The sequence below is a fragment of the Struthio camelus genome, chromosome 8 (assembly GCF_040807025.1).
Source record: "Struthio camelus isolate bStrCam1 chromosome 8, bStrCam1.hap1, whole genome shotgun sequence".
NCBI classification, from domain to species: Eukaryota; Metazoa; Chordata; class Aves; order Struthioniformes; family Struthionidae; genus Struthio; species Struthio camelus.
The window spans coordinates 21370434-21395624 of record NC_090949.1 but is presented as its reverse complement, the minus strand read 5'-3'; the positions used below and the strand labels follow the sequence as shown (position 1 = coordinate 21395624).

At 41.1% G+C, this 25191-nt stretch overlaps 1 protein-coding gene across 1 annotated transcript in view; it reads right to left on the bottom strand.

The window, feature by feature from the left end:
- SYDE2 (synapse defective Rho GTPase homolog 2) overlaps positions 1-24546 on the bottom strand; it is a 35830-nt gene extending 11284 nt beyond the window's left edge. Inside the window, exons 1-4 of the mRNA XM_068952628.1 lie at positions 24392-24546; positions 16538-17257; positions 6190-7286; positions 3348-3474 (exon numbers count right to left, since the gene is read on the bottom strand). Of these exons, the coding sequence (XP_068808729.1) occupies positions 3348-3474; positions 6190-7286; positions 16538-17257; positions 24392-24506 (2059 nt within the window). The 5' untranslated portion in view covers positions 24507-24546. The remainder of the gene's footprint in view (positions 1-3347; positions 3475-6189; positions 7287-16537; positions 17258-24391) is intronic.
- Positions 24547-25191: the final 645 nt, after the last annotated feature.

Sequence of the window (25191 nt, the reverse complement as noted above, 5' to 3'; positions counted from 1 at the left end):
TCTTAATCAAATCAGTTTATACTGTTGTAACACTCGCAACCATCTGTTAATAATCGTTCAGAAGGACCTCCTGTAATACCTTCTACAGTCACAGGACTTCTCCCTGCCAGAGGACTTCCTCCTATGTAACCCTGAATAACAGGATGGTTTGGGAGCCACAGATGCTCTTTGACCTTTCTTAATCCTTTTGCTACCCACTCTAAATTAGCCTTATGAGTGGCTGCAGTTTTTTTTTTTTTTTAAATGAAACTACACTTCTCCCTCCTGACTGTCAGCTCACTACCACAGCCTTCTTGGCACAACCACTCACCACACAAAAAATTTGGACCGCAAGCAGAAATTGCCATCCACTTCATTAATTCTTCATTTTTCTGATCCACTGAACTGTTAACAGCATTACATGCTTTATTCAGAGATACAAACTCACATGGATGAGAACAGATGTGATGCAGCAACATTACTACTGGTCAGTTCCTAAAACTGGCAGCACGCGTTATTTAGAGCCACAAGTACACTCGATTGTGTGCAAATCTGTGCCAGTCCCAAGAGCATTCTTCTGTGAAGATTTAATCGTTAAATGCTCATTTGGAGAGCTGTCAAAAAAAAAAAATCTTTTGAAAAAACAGTGCTACTCAAATTTCAAAAAGGACACAACAAGGCACTTCTCTCCAAATCAGCTAAGATTTATGCTGAGGATTCATATTTTACAGAACATGTGTTTTGGCTTATAAAAGCATGAATCACGTGCATCTGCCTTAGCATTGCAAACACAGCAGTAAAATTGTAGGGAAAACATTCTGCACCTACCAAACTCCCTAAACATATGCGAAATAGGTTTTGTGGGCTCTTTTGTTCCTGGCACTAAGCATGGTGGGTACCTCAGGTCTGTGGGCAAAACTTGCAGGCTCACCTTTATGTAGAAACCACACTGTTTACAATTAAAGAATCAGTTACGTGTTAGTAAGTGGAAGTTATCGGTGCAAATACCGTCTCCTGCCCGCTCCCTCTATCACACACTGTGCCACTGCATTAAGTCTTTCAACATGGCATTCAAACACAGGGACTAGTGAAAATTACACAGCACAGCTGCCATGGTACCAGAGGAAATATATGCATTTTTTAAATGCAGTTCCTTAAAATAACGTTTCCCTCTAAGCAAGTAAATTCTCGCAATCTAACATACAAAAGCACATCCAGTAGTTTTTACACAAGATACAACAGCTGTATGCTTTTCACCCTTACAAAACAAACTCTGGATGCAAAAAATTGTACTGCAGCGGTACAAGCCAAAAAGGTCCAGGAGGTCCTGCACATTCACTAACACTTTACCATCATCATTTTCAATAAGGCCTGCAGCAATGTACATTGTAATATTAAAGCACACTTTTCTATTTCCCCACCTCATCATAGGCCCATGATAGAAAAAAAATCAGTCTAGCACAGCCACCCTTTCGGGGCTTTTTATCTATAGTGGGCACTAATCCAGATCAGACTTCAGTTGCAACTAGTTCTGAGCTTACGATGTGCTCAGGAACTCAAAATGCTTATGAAATATCACAAGCTCTTTTGTACGTGCTAACAAGTTCCTATACCCTCGCCACCATAAGCCTGAATCAGTTCTGCAAATACAGTTTTATCCTAGATGACTGTAGCATGGGAGTGCAACGCCCTTTTATTACTCTCTGGGCCAAAAATTTACATTAGCAATGAATCTGTGTGACGTTTATCTGCTCGCATCAACATCAGATTGTTTCTGTTGTTTGGCGCAAAGCGACAGAGCATCTTTTCTGGAGTTGATTTATAAAATTTGGGAAGAAAATAGGACTTCAAATATTTCATGGAACAATCTGCTTTTAGAAGTTAACACCAATTTCTTCATGAATTTATTTTTAACTTAATTTTGTTCTTCTCTTTAAAAGATATTTTAAAGTGTTTATTGTACACCTTCTCTTAATGAAGAGTATATCTTACCAGAGTGAATCATAAGCCCAAGATTCTGCTTCTGGGAAAGCCAGTATTTGTGAGGAAGACAGGACCCAACATTGAAACCAGCCAAGACAAGTAAGCTAACTGAAAGCTCTTTACCAAAAGGTTCTTTTATCAAAGTGAATGTCACTGAGTAGTATCCTCAGATAATAATTCTTGCAATTATAAAATGTATTTAATATCCAATTTATTCTCAATATACTGAGGTGAAATACACTAAACAGGACACAACTGTCCAATTCCTTTCAGTGTTACCTAAAGCGCTTTCGCACAGGAAATTTATACCCTGGGCTGCTGTTATGTTTTCCTTCTCTGGATACATATGAAGCAAGCCTTCTCGACCGTTTTCCTCAAGCAGTCAGTTTAGTCTGTAATCCCTGAAATTATATCAACTTTGCTCTGCATAACAAATATTATCAATAGTTATACAACTGTTCCATCTTTAAGCAAATAAAAAAATTTGACAACTCAATTTTGTTGTGCAGTACAACCCCTGCAAACATGCTCACCGAGAAAGATGATGCAAAGGAAGACATGCCTGCGAAGACCTTCTGTTCCTGCGGTCCCAGCCACTCTTTGCTTTGCCAGGATCCTTGCCGCATGACAGCAAGCAAAGGGCCACTCCAGTGAGCACAAGTTAGACTATTTAATAACGTCTTAAAAGCAGCAGATTACCAAAGGGGGGCACTTTCCTGCAGTTCTAACCAGGCTTTCCCTAAGATGATGGGAAATCTGCGGACTTTAAGGATAGCGGGATTTGCTGAATGCCCCAACCTTGCGCACATTTATGTTTTCATACCAAATTGAGCGTTACTGAAACGACAGCACGTGGAATCAGGCACAGACATCTTTGCTGGATTGGGGCCTAACACTGTAACTGCAAATCATTTTTCTCTCTTCTTGTTCCCTTGTGCCTTTCCAAAAATCCTACAATCGTTGATATCAAAGGAGAACAAAAGGTGGATCTGAGACGGCCTTTTTACCACGTGTTATAAAGTAACCAGTGAAATGCAGTTCCCAACCACAGCCGAGTGCACCAGCTACTACAACACACACTCATAACAAAGGTGCAGTCTGCTCCTGGGACCTTAGGTCCTTTCAAATTTCCATTTTTCTCTGTAATTAGTAAAGCAGGTTTAAAAAAAAAAAAAGCTGCTCTTTTCATATCATCCCTCTAAATCATTCACATGCCACCAAGGTTACTGTACTCACTTTCATTTAACCTTCAGCAATAAAAAAGGTAGTTAATAGCTTGTTAAATGACAACAGAAAACTAGTTAAAAGTACAATTTCACCTATTAAAAATATTTTATAAATACATCGCAATTATACACTAGAAGAAAATCAAGTAAATTGATTACCTGTTATCACATTAATATCTGGGTACTGGTTTTCACAGAGAGAAACAGCCTTACTGTCCCTTTCAAACGCCTCTCGAAGCTCTTTCTTAACTGCTGCCGAACCACATAATCGATAGAGGCCCACCACCTAGAAACAGAACCAGCGGCCGCACATCAGTTACTTTCCTGCACAGGGAATAAGAAGTCTCTTCTGGGAAGCGTGACAAAACAGTCAAACAAATGTTAGGAAATTTAAGTTTAAAAAAAAAAAAAACCAAACAGGGAAAACTCTTAACCTCAAATGATAATGTACATATTAAACATTACAAGAGACACGCAGTTGGGACTGTAAGGAGTAAGCAAATGATATTAATGCTCTCTAGGATATCAAACATCCTGAGCAATGTTTTACTGACAGAATATAGGTTTTAAATCAGAAGCATAGTATCAAGTCATCCAGAATCATCCAAGCACCTATACAAAACTTAGGAAACAAATACAGACAAAGCTTCGAGCTTCTTATCCTATAGAGCCAGACGGCTATTATTTTTCTTAGTATAATTGCTTCATTCTACAACATAAAACTAGGACTTAAGCAGAAATAAAAGAGGAGAAAAAGTATTTTTGAACTTAAGTATACCATACTGCAAAAAGTACAGTATGGCGAAATAAGTAGTTATTAATCATTAGCAGAAAAAAGCAGCTACACAACTGACTACCTACTAAGTGATAATACAAAATACCATAAACTGATTTAAAAAATTAAGCCTCAATATATTATTATTAAAATAAACTAAATAGTAAATAATTTAAATTATATTTGATATCACTAACTAGGGTTTCAAGAGAATTATGGATACGCCTTTATTACCTCTGCAAGATATTATTTTAAAGATCGCAAGACGCAGGGAAACTCATGTTTAATGTTATATGAAAATTTTTATGCAAAGGAGAGGTTACTTAACATGCTCAAGATGACAGGAATGAAACCCACGCCACTCCTGCACTGAATTACTAATTCAGTCATGTGCTTTCATGCACTCAAATTTGTTACATTTTATCATCATTATACTTTTGAATTGCATAAATACCATTTACACAAAGCACTCCTTAAGGAACTAAGTCCCAAATGTACTATTAGGTATTTTTAATGATCTTTACAGGCAGGTGTACTGAGCAGTAAGTGACTAGTCCAAAATTACCAGAGAGTCAAAAAAGAGTAGAAATGTGAATCTAGGTTTGCAAACAAGCGTATTTGTCCAGCCACATGTTAATGACTGCAGTACAAACTGGATATAATTCCTTTTTAAATAAATGGAAAGTTACCTAATAGAATTTGTACTCCCTCTTCCTGAACACGATATGATCTTGTATTAGCCTAATGCAATTACTGTTAACCATAAAATTTTCTAATTCCACGTCTGAAATTCAAGCCTAGGTGACGCACCATAACAGACAGTAATCTGCAGTCTATAAGAAAGCCAAAAATCTCAGACAAGTTCATAAGCTCATAGTTAAAATGAGAAGTTAACAGTATATTTTGCATTTTTTGTCCTCCCCGTGCAAATGCACAAATTAAATTTCATGCTCAAAAGCACCACGTACACACAGACAATTCAGCTCTGAATTGCCTAATCACCAGTAATGTCTTGATTACCCAATATCATCTGCATGACTAGATGCTAATAAGCCCAAAATAAAATGCTGAAGCCATGGGACATACATACTAGAAAGAATACTTGTTATAATAACTTTCCTACTGATTTGCAAATATTAGGAAAAGCATTCACAATAAGAATGAATCAAGTAGGTATTACCAATAACAACTTCCAGCAAAGTAATTGCATAGAAATACCATTTCTATCTCTATTTTATGACCAAGGTTATAAGTAGCAGCATTAATCTCATAGTCTCATAACAGTAAAAAGAGGCAGGTGTGATCACTTCCCAGTTTCACTCGAGCAAGTGCACGTGTCAAACAAACCGAGGGCTCATGCACGCTATAGAACAGCATACGAAAATCCTCTCACCAACTGGAGAGGAATTGCCAAGGGGAAACGTTTGCCGTTAGGACCGTGCATCTTCCTTCCTAACAGATTCCTCGCGTCCGTAACTGGGGATTGGTTTTCATACCTTGTTTCACATACCTATTTTTATCCTTTCGACTACATTAACCAGTAAACTACTAAGATGTAGAGAACACACTGCTGGCCATTACTGTCTTTCAGCATTCATCTCCTTCCCTAATCTTGAAGGCAACCTGAAGACAGACAAGGGGGAAGCAGCGTGGGGAAACAAACTCAGCTCAGAATCTATTCCTCATCTCAAAGCTGTGCACAGTAGAAGTGACGTCAGAGATGAGTCTTTGTGATACCGGCTTGCGAATGCACGTATGTAAGCAAAGATTAGCAAAAGAACTGTCCTTATGTTGTTTCAGATAACATGATGCCTCAGTTTTGGGTACGTGGGAATGGCATGAACCATATCTCAGGAATCAGAAATTACCAAATTGTAATCCCAGCTCTGCCTTATTTTGAGGGTCTTTCTAAGCGCTGGAGCCTTCACGTTCATTTATCTATCCTAGTCCTAAAACACTACTGCAAGCAAGCATACGTCTGCTTTACAAAGGCAAGTATTAATTTCACATAGTCCTATTATTCTTCCTACGTTACAATAACTAGTGTTCACCGAGCAACAGGAATAGCAAACAGAAAAAAAAATTCCACTTTGGAAAGATGTTTTTAATTTCCCCTTTTCCACTCACAGCTCATGCTCCCAAAGTAACAGTACAAAGATAAGCAACCATAGACATCCTGACCCAGAAATATTAACAAAACAAAACAGAATAAAGTATGTACCGTACCTGACAGCCTCTCTTTTCTATCTCCAGAATACACTTCTGCATCAAAAGTGGTACCATCAAGCCCGCATTTTCTTTCTCAACAACTTTTCGAGCATCTACCCCGAACATTACTGGCTCTCGATCTGCATCTAGACCATCGAGAGAGTTCTCCCACTGTTCCATGAGCGACAGCTTGACATAAATAAGGCCCCTCGGTTCCAGTTTGACAGCCAGCTGATGAGTCTTTGTCACTCGAAAGAGAGTAGGAAGAACCACTGTTCCATGACAACAAACACGATTTTTCCGTGGGGTGGGTTCCCAGCTGAACACTACTAGCTTTAAGTGCTGAGCATTTTCAATTTCTATGTTGAATGTGTGGTCCATATCTAAAAATGTTGTCCTACATGTAAGCAGGGCTGTTCTTGCTTTGTTTACTGAGTCAACCTGTATTGCACAAAAGACATCTTTGGAGTCTATTCTAGGTGGTTTCAAATCTTCAGCACCATAGAAGTGAATGCTCATGAGTCCAGAGATGTACTGAGAACACTTGGGTTGATCAGAAAAGTTGTAGTGTCTAAAAGCATCAATATCTATTTCACTTTTACTACTGTTGCTTGGAAGGGTCTCCTTTCCTTTCCCAAGCTTGGTTTCATGCCCGTGTTTACCCGATTTTGTTATAAGTTCAGGAGAATCACCATCACTGAGGTAACCACCTTTGCTGGAGGATTTGGAACTCCTCGTGCTTTTCTTTCTGTAGGTGTGTTGCGACGACACACTGCTGTCAAGATGGTAACGACTTATGACATTCCTGCTGGCAGCTGCTGTTGAGTTTCCAGAAGATGGCAAAGATGTTGTATGGCTTGTATTCCGACAGCTACCTTTCACCAGGGAAGAAGGATTATCAGAACTATTATGGCTTGAGGTTCCCTTGACGCTCAGCTTTCTGCTGAGCTCTGGCAGCTTTTTCATTTTCATGGAAAGTTTCCTGACTGTTCTGGGAGATTTAATTCTATCAGGGAAAGGCCAATTGATTGATCCACCTTTTTTCAAAGGACTGGGACTTGGAGGAGAAACTTCTGCTGGCATGTCAGCCTTGGGTGCAAGTACGATTCCAGATCCTTTAGAAAAAAAAAAGAGAAGGAATAATTTTTTTTTTTTTTTAAACACGTCAGTACCTTACCTTCCTGCTTGAAGGAAAAAAAAATTAAGCTAGGAGAAAAAGTGTTGATTTGTCATAACCTGATAAATGCAATTCATTCAGATAACCATCATTCATCAGTCAGATGTTCACGAGCATTCAGAAAGCTGCACTGCCGACTTGTTCAGCCAAATTTGGCAGTTCACACTCAGAAGCCCGATTTGTTCTGCTCTATGGAGATGAAAGGGGCAGAAACTACATATAAACAAACGAACTATTCCACCTACTTGTGTTCAGCTCTACCCGTTTGTGTTATATCCTACAGAAGCAGACACGACTGCATTCCTGGGGCACAGGTGTAATGACACCAGTATTAAATGGGAAGACACTGGAATATGACAAATACACTTTTGTCTAAGAAGCAGTCTAACTGGCTAACACAATAGCGCTGCCCACTCCTCTTCAGCCTAAAGGAGACATGCTCATCTCTAGTGAAAGACATAGCTATGCTCTTTAGCATGTCTCTGTTACCCGGAATAGCCCTAAATCCCACTCATGTAGATGCAGGCAAGGTGCCTCACACCTTTTTCCTCTAGTTCTCTCAAACCCTCTTTTCTGATACAGGAAGAAGGAGGTATGCAACAAAGATTCATTCTTTCCAAAAGCCACATCTTGCACTGCTTCATATATGCTAGCAACCTTCCCTCTTTCCTAGCACAACCATCCCGTGACAGGACTTGAAGTAAGCGGTCCCCAGCTGATAACCACATGGGAAACCACTAACTTTTCAAGGTACCAACCAATCATACCAATAGACACTGATGCAGGAGAGTGAAAGAAAGAAAGAAAGAAAGAAAAAAGAATCCCTCAACAGTGAAAGACCACCATTACAATCATGCACCACCCAGCAGAGCAGAAATTTCTGCACATAATGCACACATCAGGACCTGTGGTTCACCCCATGCTGGAATACTCGAGGAAATCCAAATCTCAAGTTATAGCTCATCTTCTCACTTTCATCAGCATGAGGCAGGAACGACTGCAGGAAAGGCAATGAATTTACATGAGTAAATGGAACATGCGAGGGGGAAAACTTGGCCCAGAGTGATAGATATGAATAAAATTACATAAGTACTTTCATTTACAGTCAATTTGCTGTCCCTTGAGAAACTGACAGCGCTTTTAGAAGTAACCGCCACATTTATTCATCACTTTGCAAACTTCAGCAGCTCCCAACAGGACTTTGTGTAGCCTTGCACATACCTGCTAAGGTACCACAGAGCCCCTAACCATAATGATCCTTGTTTGCTGTTGTTAGCCCAAGCAGCTCATAGAGACTCAAATATCTACACACATCAGTTATCCTCCCCCCGCCCTTGCTCACAAGCGGAGGGAAATCTGTTTTCAGCATATAAAAGACAAGAAAGAAGTGTTGCTTTTACCACATACTTGGCAAATCATATTTCATAGCAACTTCTATTGCAGGTTTTTCAAAAGCTTTCTGTTTTATCTCTAAACCTACCACTTTAAATCAAAATCGCCATACAATTGCAGTGATATTTAAAATCCTCCTGTTCATCCAAATTAATTTTTCACTATTTAACTGTTAATTTACTTTTTATACTTCATTTAGCTTAAAACAGTAAAATCACGCAACCTGGTCTTTATTATAACTTTCACAGAAAGGATTTATTTCCCTCCCCACCAACTCTAAGACCAGTTTTATTCCCAACATAAGTTTGGCTTTAATAACTTTAGCAGATAACTGCTTTCTTTATAAAAGAAAGTTTTAGTTTTGAGGAATAACGCATAGACTTTGTTTTCCAGAGCAACAGAGGAAAATTCATTTTGTCCTGCATCTCACTGAAGCAGTTCCCTTACAGGGAAAGGCCTATTTCTAGCACGCCTGCTGTGTTTTTCTGGCAAGCAGCTAGTAAGAAATGTGGTGTTTGATAAAGCTGGACAAAGCCTCCCCTTGTACTGCACATCACAGCACAGTCCCACTGGTGGGCTGGCCTGAAGCAGTCTATAGTAACCAGTGCCATACTTCAGCCTGCTAACATTAATCCTCCCTTTCTGCCAGAAGTCTCTGACACGGGCTTAGAAAAGCAGGCCAGCATATTAAACTTCCCTCCAGCTCATTAACACCGAGGAGTCAATCTAACAATCTAACAACTTTTGTGCGTCCAACTTCTGCTGTACTCAGCTCCAAACAGTAAAAGTGAAATATGTGGCTAGAAGAAACTTAACAGTCAAGTATTATGCAGGATGGTATTCCCATCAGTATTGAGCCACATGTTGTTCCACTAAAGCCAGAAATGTGCTGAGGTTTGCACACAATTTTCAAGAGCGCACATTAGACAACTGCACAATCTGCAGAAAGGAACGGCAGCACAGTGAAACAACACGTCGCTGTCAAACCTACCCATTTCATACAGCCTTCTCATGAGAGGGCTGCAGGAATTAAGTCGCTTCTTGCTACTTGGACGTTTTGTGAAGCGCCAAGGCTGTTCTGCAGGCAGAACCCAAACTACTCCATCCCCGTCTTGCTCTACCACGCACCACACCTCACCTTAACGCCAGCTAGGCTTCAAAAATATCCTGACGGAAGGATGGCAGGAGGAGAGGAAACACAAGAGGCACCTGTTGCTTAAATGACTACCAAGGCAGCAAGGGGAAGGATCAGTTTTAAATGATGCAGCTGACTTCCTGCGTTTATCTTGCACTTTCTGGAGGCTTTATCAGTACCAGACAGACAGAAAAAATGGCTTTAGAAGGACAACCCAATTCTAAGATGCATAGTTTATCAGCAGACAGGTCAGCGATTACCCTGAAAGGGGACTATACTGAATGAAGATGACTTGACAACATTAGTGATTGCTTCTGTTAGGTTTTTTTTTTCCCCCCCAGTTTCTTTAGTAAAGCCAATTTTTACATTGTTCAGTGATATGGCTGCCTAAAAGGTTAAAGCCTTTTTTCTTAACTAATTAGACATAGTCCACTGGAAATAGTTTTTCACAAATTCAGACACTGCCCCCATCCCATCCTGTATGGGAACATTGTCCATTCAGGCAAGCAGGTTGTCCCTGACAAAACGCACACCTATGTATGTAACTCTGCCCTAAGGGAAGAGAGGGGCTTAAAATACCTTCAGCACTTACAGCACAGTGCCTGTCAGACATATGCAATGATTTAGCATAGTTTTTAAAAACAAAAAACAACCCACCCTGTCTGACCCTGCTTAACACTGTTTACATGTACTTGGGCATATAAATCACTGTCACACTGATTGCCAACGGGCATTCTGCAGGGAGATTTGATTGCCCTATTCTACACGTAACGTTCCTCATCACTTAAGGTAGGGTTTCTGAGTTACTTTAACATCCATCAGAACACCTGAATTAATTTTTGGGACCACGAGTTGAGGTGGATGAAGAATAAGCGAGGTGACATCATTTCCTTATTATAGCAAGCTATTACAACACCAAAAAAGCCACCCTGGTAACTAATGGAAATGCTAAGTTAAGACCAAATTAAAGCTGATACGTAATTTAATTTTTCCTGTTGTTTTCCAGAAATATTTAATAGGTACACTACAACTAACACTAAAAGTTTATCTTGAAGATAACAGCAGTAGTGTTAAAGCTCTAAGACAGTCATTTCTTTTTAAAAACTAAAAAAAAAAACCACACAACTTGTACTCAGTGGTTTAGCTTTCAAAATTAAAGTTTCCTTTATGCCTAAATTTTTCATGCCTTTTTCCCCTTCTTTAATTTTTAAATCAAACCAATGACTGACTTGTGAAAAATTATTAAAAATAAAAATGTCACAAATCAAAACAGAAAAGCCCAAATACTTCCAAATACTTCAAAACTGTTCTGATAGCCAAGTGATGAGTGAGCAAGAAAAGAGCAACTGTTCTTTGCTCGATTACAAAAAGACATGGATGCAGATCTGCAGCTGACACAAACACCGTAGCTCTACTGACAGCAAAGGCTGTCAAATTTAGTCAGGCTCAGACTTTGGTCCATTAAGTCTTTTCACCCCCAGATAGCTCCAGACCTGATCTGATATCAACTTCACAGCAGAACTATAAATAGCATTAAGAGAAGAATTCATGCTATATCAAATTTAATCAACTTTAGTTAAGATATAAGGAAAGTGTCACTTCATACACTTATTTCTTTGTAACATCACAATGAATTATCTAAATGAATGGAAGAAGCACCTCTTCTAACTTGTCAAAAAGTTAGGTCTTTTTTATCTCTATGAAAACTACAATTTTGACCAACTCAAATTCTGGGTTCAATCCCAGAATAGCGTTTTAAAAGCAAAGGAACAGAGAAAGTGTTAAAAGAGTTTAAAATCTCCAAGAACTTTATTATGGTAATTCATTTTCTTAAAATATTACGCAAACTGACATTAAGTAAGCCTATCCACTCAGGGATCACTTATCTGCTGGCCCAAAAGGCAGAAAATAAATTGCTCTAAATAGTGCATTAATTAAAAGAGAAAGTGACTACCAAGTACCCCCTGGAGGCTATACATGTATAAGGAGGTCAGCCAGCTGCACGCTGCCTGCCCTTCCACTGTGGCAGTGATTTTCAGAGCATCCTATAAAGCGTTATTTCACTAGAGAGAAGAACACGCGTTTAATAGATTTATCATTAGATCACTGACCAGACTTGAAAGAATGACCAGACAAGAATGAATTTGTTGCAAATATTTTAAACATTAATGATTTCCTGGTTCACATACACCACAGTAAGCTTCATTCAATCACTGGCATCGTACCAAGCTCTGACACCAAGCACCCTTCATTTGGGCCAGTCTCATGAAATTGGCCTTCCTGCACTGCTTCTTTCACAACAAATGGCATAAAAAGTAGCTTTGCCTCCCTTTGCAAAGTAAGATGATAAAAGCACAAATAAACTGAAAAAGGCAGTAACTATTTTAAATTAACTGTTTCAACTACACAGGGCTACATCCTTTTTGCCTCTTTCACCAGTAGGTCTTTAAGGGATTGTCACTTGATGGATCAAAGACATATGCATGAATAGACCCTCAACCTTCAAAAGCACAGACAAACTCCAAGAAAGCCCATTGACAAGCTGGTTTCAGCTCCACAGAAGAAAGAGGAGCCCTTCTCGGTCAGCAGCGTACTCCCTGGAGGTGTGACGCTTTCTCTGGCTGCCCTCCCTGACGTAGCTTCTCTCCTTTTGTCCCCATGCCACCCAAGCAAGGGCTCCCACTGCTACCCCTCCCTTATTCTTCAGGGCTTGGAGGCATCTCTAACACATTTGAGAATCAACGGCATTCTATCACTGAAGAGCAGACGGATCTTTCCACCACATGCCAAGTCACTTCAACAACTCAGACATTACACAAATATTTTACATGAATACTCTTTTGCCCTATTAAATCCAAGCTCCTTGCACAGTTAAATCAAAGTATCTTCCATCTGAAAAAAAAAAAAAAAGCAAAAAACATTTGCAGCATGTGTGCAAGGAAGCTGGTAGGTAGGATCTGCTGTTCAGCGAGCTGCCAGTGTGTTGGAAGCTCATTTGCAAAACCTAAGCAAGCAAAATATTTGCCCACGTTGGCACAAGAAGATCTATCTGTACCCCAGGGTAGTCATCATGCTGTAAATGAAGAAAGAGCACTTCAGTTCTAATTTGATTTTTGCCAAGCTCCAGCTGGCATTTACGCGTGTATTGTGAGTGGGAATACAGCCTTCACTCAACCTGCACTTGCTGTAACCTTGAAAAGAAATCATTGCCTGTGATTCTACATCCAGACAGCTAATATATGCACATTTTTATTAGCAAAAGCACAGTCAAGATCCTAGCCAGCTATCACTCAGACGTGCTATTAGGATATCTTTGAGACAGACACACATGTACTGATCCCACTGATTAGCTGTACACTAACCCCAACAGTAACCCTCCCCAAAAGCAAAAATATTACAAATTTGTCAGAAGGAACTATTCAGTTATAAAGAGGTGCCATCCCTCAACGTTTTGCAGGTGACACTCATCTGCAAAAGTGCACAGTTAAAGTTCTGTCTTAAACAGTTCTACTGCATATATAAAATGTTAAATAAAATTTGCCAAGAACTATAAATACATTATGAAAAGCTCAGTATACAACAAAAAGGCCAGTTTTCCTATCACAACCATTTTACCTTAAACACATACAAAAACTAAAAACATCTGTCCCAATCTTTTCCAATTTAACTTTTCTCCAATGGAGCTAAAAGCATGAGCTGACACTCTATGTTTCTACATTGTTAATTCAGAATCAAATTATCTTCTGTTACCTTTTGTGTATTTTTCATAAATAAAATACATGAATTATTTTTTCAAGCTCTGATATAGCAGTTCTTTATTTTTAATCAGTTTCTGCTTAAAAACCAGCATGGCTAGAATTATTCACTGAGGAATTACCTGACAAATCCCATTAACATAAATGGTATTTACTGCAGAAAGTAACCCGATTAACAGCAGGAACTAACAGTGTGAGTTAAGATTATGGGGCAAATTAGCACCTCTGCAGTTATGACCCATGTTACTGACAACGTTTACAGGAAATATCTTTTTGCTGCTTTGGGAAAACTCCCAATAACTGAACCCCATCACTTATAATTTTTATTACTCTTTTGTCTAATAAAAACTCTTTCAACAAATTAATGAAAAGAAAACATGAAAATCCATGACCATTTCCTCTCTCCAAAGCTTAAATCCAAATAGGGCAGCATTGTTTAAAGTTTAGAACATTAAACCCGTTGCGCTGTCCAAAGAAGAAAACAGTAAAAGACAAAATGAACAAACTACATATGTTGTTGCCTTTAACAGCACCCTACATTTTTTTTGTCTTTGCTTCCCAAGATCTCTCTGTTACTTTAACCTCTTGTACTAACCAGTATTGACATACACAAAGTTATATCACTAAGACAGATAAATAGCCTTTTCCCCAAGCAATAATTAGGTATGTCGGTGCCACTGCTTAATGTGTGCAGCTTTCTAGGAATACAGATATCTATTTCATAGCAACTGTGTAATTCAAACTCTGTCCTAATACAAATAAAGTTAATTGTCCATGTTGCCCTTCATGCAGTGATTTTGTAGGGATGAGCCGTCATTTTAAATTGATCGGAAAATAACTGTAGACACTTTAACCAGATTAACAAAGAACTAAACTACTTCTCCATAATAAAGCCAATTACCAAGCAGCAGGACTCACTTCATCATCAGTCAATCCATTCAATGTGATCACTATTCAATGCATACACAAAGAGAACTGCATTTAAAATAGCTTACTTAACTCAAAATATAGTAAACCAATCAGGAAAAATTTCATTTTTCTTCCTGACTTCATGAAAGATGCATCCAACCAGCAATTTTGCTTTCAAGAATAAAATTTTTCTTCATACACAAAGGGATATAGTCATTCAAAAGAAGTGGAGTCACCTACATATCAAGGGATTCATCTCCTAAACGAAGGTCAAAGAGTTAGCAGGACAAACACAGGGCTTTCCTAAATAATCATGCTTAGTGATCTTTTCAAAGTGCTTAGAGATCTACTGATGGAAAAGTCTACCTAAGAACATGGTATGTCGTCTATCTTGCAAGCAAATATAATCAGTCTAAGTATTTAATGCAGACGATAAAGCAAACTTCCTAAAGAGATGCCTGGTTCTTAATATACTTTGCGCGTAAAAGTTGTGTTTCCACAAAAAGAGCACAATATGAGCTCCTAGAAGCAACACAGCATTTTTCTCCCGCCATTTGCCAAAGTTGTGTTGTGTCTTTGCAAATAGCTCCCGTTTCCAGCATTCACCTCTGCACTTGTAATCCAGACAAAATAACTTGGACGTTCACAGATGCGGGGCACAAAGTCTGCCAGCACTCGGTTGGATGCGCTATAGGGACACAGGCAGGGTGGGTCCTCCAGCGATCAGCGCAGGACAGGGATCTGGCTCAGGTGTTGCAGATCTTCTCTATGAAGGCAGCCAAAGCATGGGCTCTTCCGTTTCAGTGCACCGTGCCTCAGCTTTGCTGGAGGCCTCAACTCACCAAAAAGCATGCTGTGCCACCCACCCCACTTCTGTCCACTGCCTACACAGCAAGGCTAAGGGGATGGTCTTCAAAACGCAGGCAGCTAGAGGTCTACATCGTATAATATGAACCCTCGTGGCTTTTGACTATAAAAAAAATGTTGTATAGTCCACACAATGCAGATGATTATTAATATACCTGTTTTGTATATGAAATAGGGATAGCGCTGGAAAATTACTCTATCCAGAAACAAATCAAATCAATGTCAAGAGCAGAATCAGGAATTCCTTGCTTCCCGAATTTCATGCAAAGATCATAACTATCTCAACAGGATTATTAGACTTAGGGTCAAGATATGATAATATAAGACACAAAGGTAATGGGCAGGGGGGTTGCCTCCTTTTGTTTGCTGTGGTTTTGAGTTTTTTGTTTTTAAGACAGACTGGGAAGAATTTTTACTACGTTGCTGAATTCATACACTAATGGAATCATTAAAATGGGACTATCGATCATTCAGCATTAAGATAATACGGAACAAGCAGTTTGCTTCTGTAAGCAAAAACCATTCCTCTCTAGATGGTCCTGAGGCGGTCAACAAGACAGCAAGAACTGAAAGGGATGTAACTAATAGGCTTATACAAGCTTCCAAAGTCTTTGTAAAAATCCCAGGCAGCAAATGAAAGAAAATCGAAAAGTCTTAAGTAGCTTCAAGGCTAGAAATCAACACCAGAATTTGACACTTGCTAACCAAATGGGAGCACCCTCCCGGTTTCCATTAACAGGCCTATTAAGTAAATTCACTTTCATACAAAACTTTTGTTTCCAGCTAGATGGAAGCAAAAAAAACCCCAAACAAAAAACAAACACCACCACCACCACAGTTACTTCAAATTCTAAGCTGATTCCAGAGGGATGGCAACCAAGGCAGTGGAAAACTATAATTCTGGACACGTGAGATGAAGAAACTGAGAAATCACTGTGCAGTTCTACATTCAGTAGATACTGATGTCACTATCAGAGTAATTTTTAAGAACTTACTTATCAGCCATTTCCACTCGAAATTTACTTGACAAAGACAAAAGGAGGGAAAAAGGAACAGAGGTGTATGAAGATTTATTATCCCTTTAAAAGAAAACAGAGGATGTAACGTTTTTATGTTCCAGAGCCCTCTTACCTGGTGAAGAATATTTAAACGTAGGATTGTCTTCCACAGCTGGCCCACTCTGGGTCTTGCACGCAAACCTTTGCCCGTGCAGCTGTACGTGCTCTGGCACACGTGTGGCTTCGGCCGGATGCACCTCGCCAGGCTGAGCTGTCTGACTGTCCCCCATGTGCCCTGAGGGGCGTGGGGGGCCTTCATGGGGCCCCCCAGCTGTAACCAAGTCACTCTCAGGCAAGGTTTTGTAAGTGGCAGCTGGGGAGTCTGCCGTACCAGAGCTATTCACAACAGAGGAGCAGAATCTTGGGAAGTCTAGCTCGTCATCCTCAGGGATAGGATTGTACCATATTTCTCCTTCATCATCTGCATCGTTATCCTCACTGAAGTCCAGAGCGCAGTTCCTCAGTATGAAAGTGTTTGGAATGGCATTTGCAGAACTGCAGGTTCTCACGGGATATTCCAGCCCTGCAGGTGACTTGGAAGGAACCTTCTGCATTTTAGGTTCAGGTAATGGACTGGGAGATTTAGGTACCTGGATAACAGCCCCTTGCATTTTCTTACATGCGTTTTCTTCTTCCATATGAGAAGCTCTGTGAGTGCTCTGGTGTAGCCAGTTGCGTTTCTTCGAAACAGTAATGCTGTTCATCTGTGGCCGGTGCTCAGGGACGTCATTTGCCGTAGGAGTTTTAGGTTCTCTCCTGCTTCTTGAAGCTACGTAAACATTTTCGATTAAATCTGTTGCCAGAAAGAAAGGCAGAAAAAGAGGGAAAAACAGATGCTTAGAATATCATTCTGCTTCTAATAAGACAGAGAAAAAAAACATACGCCTTCAAATTACATTCAGGTTAGACCTCATCCAAAAGGACAAAAGACAAGTTGATGCCATCATAAAATTAGATTTCAGCCTGTCAAAGCAGAACGTGCACATAATTAAGAAAGTTAGAATTGTTTGGCTGTATTTTTAAACACCATGTAATTTAGATATATGCCAGTAAAATAGCTTTGCTGAAAGGTCACACATACTTGGATGGAAATAGCTGCTTTCTGTTCTGACAATTACACATACAATTGGTTTGAAAAGTTGCTAGGTAGTATTTCTACAGTTTACTTATGCCAGTGAAGAAATAGCCTCTGGTTTTAATATATCACTTAAATGACTTTACAAAAAAAAAAAAAACCAAACACGTATATTCACTTCTAGCTTTAGATACAAAATAAACGCAAGGATATCTCTAGGATTGAATCCTCCCAGAAAGCACAGCTTTATTTTATGATTAAGACAGGAGCATCCCCTTTAATGGATAAAATGTTGTTACTATTTTTAAATTTAACATACCGATTTCCTGGGAATGAAAGCCACACTCATAAGGAGGGAAGGAGAAAGAACAAATGTGGCCAAGTTCTAAAATATCTCTCTTTGCAACAAAACTTTCATGTAGCAACTAATCAAATTCCTTTGCTACTTTCAAACTTGACACAGAATTTCATTAAAGCAATGGCTAAGCATTTAATTACACATCGAAATGGTCACTTGCCTTTGGCCGTTTCGTCAGAGTACTTTTAAGAAGTCCATTTAGCAAAAGTTCCATATTTTGATGTAGGCTGCCAGATGTGGTACTGGAGGTACCTTGCAGTAGTGCCCCATCCTGTGAGGTAGGGCAACACAAGGAACAAGCACCTCACCTGCTAGCAAGTACTTGTATGACCAGGCCCTCTGCTAGGACTCAAGGCAAAGTGGCAAATGCATCCAAATTAAAAACTGGAAGTCATATAACCCTCAACCTCCACTGTAAGCCCAGCTAGGGTGTTCCCAGTCACTAAGACTGACTATAGACAACCAAGTTTTCATATAACAGACACTTGGTTTAACACAAAACCCTCTGCGTATGCGGATCCCAAATGGGAAGAGCTGTTTCATACTGCTTGAACATTCTTTTTCGCAAAAAAGTACTTACTCACCAATAACAGATGTTAAAATATGGACAGCTCTCTGAATGGGTCAAGGAGTAGCTCTGTAAATTAAGCTAAGTTTACTTTAGACAGAGGGACAGGAGAAAGACTCTCTTGAACCCCTTCCCTTTCACCTTCCTTTTTATGTTTGCACATTACAGACAGAGACCGCTGTGAGAGATAAGATCCCAAAGACCTGATTCATCATTTGGTGATTTTAAAAAGCTAGGATTGCTTGCTTAGCTGGACTACGATATGCCCATGGTTCTGGATTCAAAGAACACTGTATTAATTTTGAAGTCTGTGAATAGCCCTGTTGAAGCACTTTGCTGGGGCCTAAGTCAGTCAATTAATAAAATCTTAGCAAAATGTAAAAGTAGGGCTGCAAAGACTTAGCTCTGCAGAAAAGTTTCAGTGATCTGGCAGCAACTGCATTCTTCCCCCCCTGTCCATAGCCTGGAAAACATAAGTGTGCTGTTGTGAAGGTTCTGTACCAAATTTCCTTACTATGTCAAGAAACAAACTAACCAAAAAGATCGGGCATAATCTGCAGCAGGTAAAGGCTATGCTTATATTTGAGAAGTCAATTTTGAGTAGGTACTTCAGTTGAAGTCCTAACTGAAGGAGCCTTTGACACTGTCCTAGAAGTGATATCAGAAGCACGTTTGTACTTGTGGCACGTTCCAAGAACACATACATCACAAAATACAACTGCGACCCCACTTTTGAGCAGTCTGATACTTCTATTGATAATGCCCATCTCATGACTTTGGAATATTGCCATGAATATCTCACTCCATTTATGGTATTTACAACTACGGTCTAGGTGCTAGAGAATGTTAAGTGTCTTCTAAGAGGTGGTAAATGCTTACAATATCTAAAAATCACCACAGGACAGTATTAAAACCTCTTTAAGATGAAATTACAGGGTGCCAGAAGCTATTAATAAAGTAATTCTGTTAAAGGCATTTGGAAGAACAACGTTCTCCTCCCAACGTGAAGCTTGATATTGAACAGGCTGTGGAAAAGGGCCAGTGCAAACTCTATTTTCAGCTATCACTTATGTCCTCTTTAACATCCCAACACTGATGTTGCCAATTCTGAAACAGTGGAAGACTAACAGAAAGAGAAGCAAGCTAATGGAAATAATTCGTAAATTAACGTTGTGATTCCAAGTCAATATGCCACTTTACTAATTGAAGCATTCTTATAACGCACTCAGAAGAAAGCTTTCACACAGGATCAGCCTCAAAGACAACATCCAGTCTTCTGATACTACATAAAACAAATGTATGAAGTACAGCTGTTTAATCAAGTTTCGTTTTTATCAGCATTTTGATGCTCTTATTTAAGGCCAATGCTAACACTGCACGAAAGAACACAGAAGCAATTAAATGACTTCTAAGAAACCAATGACATTTAACTCTTTCCTACGTCTAAAACCACTGTTCCTGTGGTTCAGTATTTTCATTAATAAATTAACATAGAAAATAAGGTACTTGACACTTGAACACTGTTCATAACATACATTGATATTTCTTTTCATAAATAAAGGTATTAAATTAAATTAACATAGGCTGAAGTTCTTCCAAAGTGACCACAACCATGTTAATTTTACGGTATGGTATTTGTTTCACTGTTTATTGCACTAATTTTCAATCCAGAAGTCAACATTTATCTTTAATCTAAAATTCACATCTAATCTGAAATTTGAGCTTGGTACTTCAATATATAAATGTGAAATATTCTTTATCTAATACCAAAAGGAACAAACATATTTCAAAAAATAAGTCTATTCTTACTGTAACTTGCATTGTCTGTACAGCAGAATTTAATAAATTCCTTCATACTCATTCTTATATTTGTATTCAAAGGACATTAGAATGGCTGAAGGACAGTGTTACATGCACATCTGATTTTTCAGAATATTTTTACTAACTACATCCATCATTATTATTATTATTTTTAAGAACTACTGGTTTGCAATGAATCCAGGGATTTACAGCCTCTAAATATTTAACTGGACATATTCCTAGACAAAACTTTATTAAGATCACAAATGGCCAAACAGAACATTGCTTACCAATATTTCTGTTCAGTCCATACTACAAGTGACAAATGCGTGTGATACTGTCAACGTATAAAGCACACAGAGCCAAAGAAAACAAATGTCACCTTATCCAGGGGTAAACCTAGTCACTCCTGTTCTATGGAGTACGAACCAAAAGTACTATCAATTAAAATATGAGCAGGGCAAGGATGAGTGTCCTTATTATCAAATCTGTCTATAGTAGGTTTGTTTTGATCAGTACATACTTCTACTTGTAACTGTGCTACTCCTATTCATTTACATTTGTATTCCCATACTGCTATAAAATACACCAATTTTAGACGTGGCCTTTCTTTTTACTTTTTTATTAGCGAATTCTTAATAATGGTCTTGTTGTAGATACCTGTATTTCTACATATAATATGAAAAGGCAATTATTTTAACAAACTTTCACAAATTTTTGCTCTAAAGAAATACATCTACCATTTTAAACATTTATACCTAGTATTACATGACCCTTGCAGTTAAATATTACACAAAACCAGAAATACTGAAATAATACGACTACGATACAGACTTGGAAGGCTTCTTCCTGTCTCTGATAACAACCTTAAAGCCCTCAACTTTTCCAAAGACAGCCTAAGGAATGGTTCCTATTCTGATAATATAAATAGATGGAACATACCAGAATTGTATCTCCACAAACAAAAATATCTGTTACTTCCTGCTTTACCATAGAAATGCAGGCCCTCGAGCTTCGGTTAAGAAAGCTTACAATTCTCAGAAACAGAAGTACAAACATGCCTAAATATACAAGCCAATGACACATCTGGAATCTCAGCCTTAGGCTGCCCTTTGGTCCTAAAGCTGCAAATGCACAGAGTGAGCTGGACAACATGTTCTGCTGTGACTTTATTTTCAACATGCAGCTGGCTATCTGAATAAGAATTTATAAAAGCTTACCAAAGAAACACTAATAAAGTAACTTCAAATAATGTTAAGGCTTGCCTAAATATGCTGCGTATCACACTTTCTCGTTCAAAACTACCCATTCTAGATCACTGAGCAGTGAATTAGCCAACATGCTGCCAAAAGTCATTGACTAAGTGTTCAGTGAATCTGATTTAAATGATATGCTTATTTTTAAAACTTTCAGTTGCTGCTTTTGCGATTGATAGCTATATTTCCAAGTGCTGTTTCCCCTTTATTCAAACTTGGCCCTGATCCTGAAAGCCCTCATGCCTGTGTTTATTTTAGGAACAGATTCACATGTAAGTATCAACACAACCACTGCTTCAGTCCGAGAGCTGGTTTTCACTTTATTTTGCTCAAATGTACCATGCAAAAGGCCGAGATCAGAGGAACTGAAGATAAACCTTCCAACATGCCATACAAGTGTCTACCTTGTTCATATGGGCTCACAATCTGTCTCTGACTACATAAAAAAAAGAGCTATTGATGGACATCACCTAAATAACGTGATGCTAATTATTAAGGACCAAGCCTGTGTATGTGCCTCACAAAGTCCACTATTTCTTTCATGGCAAGATTCAAGCTTCACAGACATTCAGTGTATTATTAGCCACCACCGAAAAGCTCCAGATAACGCTCAGTGCAACGCATAGGTCTGAAGCACCAGCACGGGGCTCTCGCCCTCCCGGCCAGCTCTCAGGTGCGTCTGCACTGCAGCAGAGCAGCGCAAGTGTTGGCAGATCTGCAGAGTTAGCTTAAAAATAGCCACCCAAAACAAGTTTGCTTTGGGAGTGTGGAGCTCAGAAATAGCTGCCCAGGCTTCTGCCCTGAGCCCCGGCAAGGCGCACCGGGTGCTGAGCTCCCGGTCTCGCGGCCAGGGCTCCGGCCACAGCCAGCTCCGCAGGCGGCGCAGCGAAGCACTCCCCAGGTCTGCCCACCGCACCGCCGGTGCGGCTCGAAAGGCTCCAGTGCTGTTAGATACGCTAACAAGGCAAATTTAAATAAACACAAAGCTTTCAGGGATATACACATACTTTTAGTTCTCAAGCAGAGTTTTAAACTTTCAGAAGAACGTCCTCTGCGCTGCACTAGTATTTGAACTTCAACTTATTCTGGAATCCCCCAAAATAGACCAGGCCTTCACTGTCCAGCCACAGCACAAACACTGAACCAGGCAACAGTTCCTTCCCAAAAAAGGCTTCAATAGGGTGTTGGGAGAAGGGAAAGAAAAAAAAAAAAAGAGAAAAAGAAAAGGCCAGGTATTCAATTCACCTTCCAGCCTATCTACAAAAGATTAAGTAAATCACCATTTAAGTTAAAATCTTATAGTAACAACACACGCTTCTTCAGAATCAGAGCCTCAATGTTTTGACTTTACAGAGTTCACGATTAACATCTGACTTACTAAGTATGCATATGAAATATTTCAACAGGATACTGAACTCTGCTTTTCAGATTATCACGAACAAGGGAAAGGCTTTTTCCAGTCTCTCCGTATAAGGATCAAAAACTTCATATTTCTTCTCACTGCAATGATGGTTATTTAGCCAGGGTTTCACTAAGTTTCCTAATACAACCATAAAACACAGTAAGTATTTAAATTATTCTAATAACTTAAATGCAACAAAAGCAAGACTAAAACTGTTCTGTAAGGGCACCTTTTAAAGACAAGTAGAAAACAAATAAAAGCCAAAGAATGACAAATAGCTGCATGATAAGAAAATGTGCAAATACAAAAGGGGAGTTCAGATTTGACAGTCTCTTACTTTCATGAGAAAGTTTTACTCCTGAGGGGAAGTTACTGATGTGAAGATGCTACTGATGAGGGCTGATTCGAGACCTAAATTTAGATATGCCATAGTATGTGATCTTTGTCCACAACAAATTCAAGAGTTACACAAGAGCTAGAAAAAAAGTAAAGTTTTCAAAACTTAAATAAATTATTTTGTTTAGTGAGGATAATGGCAGCTCTGTTTAAAAGCCTATCAGCTTTATGACTGCTTTTCTTTACTTAAAGTTTATATAAACTGCCCCTGACCAACGAAAACAAAGTCAGCTTTTAAACATGGACGATTTCCTCAAGATATTCCATAAGGGACGAACCAACAGCAAACGCTTTCTCCTGTACTTGCTGACTTGCTCCAAAACGTAACCAAGTAGAACTACTGCGTTAGAGGATTTACCAGGAGAACAGCTGGGTTTTGCTTTTACAATTCACAACATTCTGAGATACAATATTCTTTTATACATATAGATATGCATCTATACCTATACATATGCGCACACATATATAAAAACATAAAACGGGAAATCCAAGCTGCAATCATAACCCTAACGAACTCGCAGAGGGAACTCGGACGACCTTTCCGAGATAGGAAAAACCAAGCGTCGTTTAAGAGAAAAAAAAAAAAAAAAGAAAATTCTCGGAAAAGCGCCATTTCACCGACTCCCCTCGCCCCCCCAGCTCCCCAGGAGGGGAGCTCGCTCCTGCACGCCGCGGCTCTGCCGGGCCAGCTGAAAGCGGCGCCGCCGGCCGAGCCCCAGCCCCGGGCGCAGCGGCCGCGCTCCCGCCGAGCCCCGGCGGCCCCGCGGCCCGGCCCGGCCAGTACCGGCTCCCCGGCCCGGCCCGACTCCCTCGGCGGCGTCGCCGCGGCCCCGCCGGGCCCCTTCGTACCGCGCGCAGCCCCCGCGGCGGGAGCCCGCGGTCCGGTCCGGTCCGGCGACAGCGCCGCGGCGCCCCGGCTCCCGCTGCCGCCCCGCGCCGGCCGGGCCGGGCCGGAGCCGCACGGCAGCAGGTAAGCGGCCGCCCGCGGGTCCCGGCAGGTGGAGGGCGGCGGCAGGGCGCGGAGCCCCCCCCCCCCGCCGCCGCCGCCGCCGCCGCGCAGCGCAGCGCTCACCTTGCGGGGCGCAGATCCCGCCGTGGCGGTGCCCGGCTCCCGCCGCCGCCGCCGCCCCTCGCTGGGACCGCCGGCCCCGGAGTTTGGAGAGGGTCCTGCGGAGCGGCTCGGCCATGCCTGCTCCCTCCCTCCCTCCCTCCGCCCCGCGGTCGCCTTCAGCAGGCGCTGCCCCGCGGCGCCAGGGCGCCGGCAGCCCCCCTGCCCGGCGGCGGCACCCCCAGCGGCAGCGGCGGGCCGCGCTGCCCCATGGCCGGCGTGGCTCGGCGCGCGCCCGGCTCCCGCAGCGCCGCCGCCGCCGCGCACATACTTGGCATAGCTGCGCGGGGTGAGAGGGCGCCCTGCCGGCCGCGTGCGCATGCGCCCCCGCCCCATGCCGCGCCGCCCCACGCCGCCGCCGCCACGCGACCCCCGCCCCGCCCCGCCCCGGCGCCGGGGGAGCCGCCTCGCTCCTCCCCTCGCTCCGCCCGGCGCCGCCGCCCGCGGGAGCCACCTCGGCCCGCCTGAGGGAGGGGGGCGACCCGCCCTGAGGGGGCGTCAGGGAACTCGTAGACTGGTTTAAGGATTTTTAACTTTTCTTCCAAATAAACAAACCTGTAGGCCACAAAATTCTTCCCCCCCGCCATCGCCTCATCACCCAGGTGGTGGTTGTTGCTTCCTGGCGGGTTTTTAGACGGTGGCGCGGGAGGCCTGGTGGCGTGGAGTGGCGAGGCGTGGCGGGGCGAGGCGAGGCAAGATGTGGCGTGGCGGGGCGAGGCGTGACATGGCGAGCAGGAGCCCGCGCGTGAGGCGTGACCCTCGGC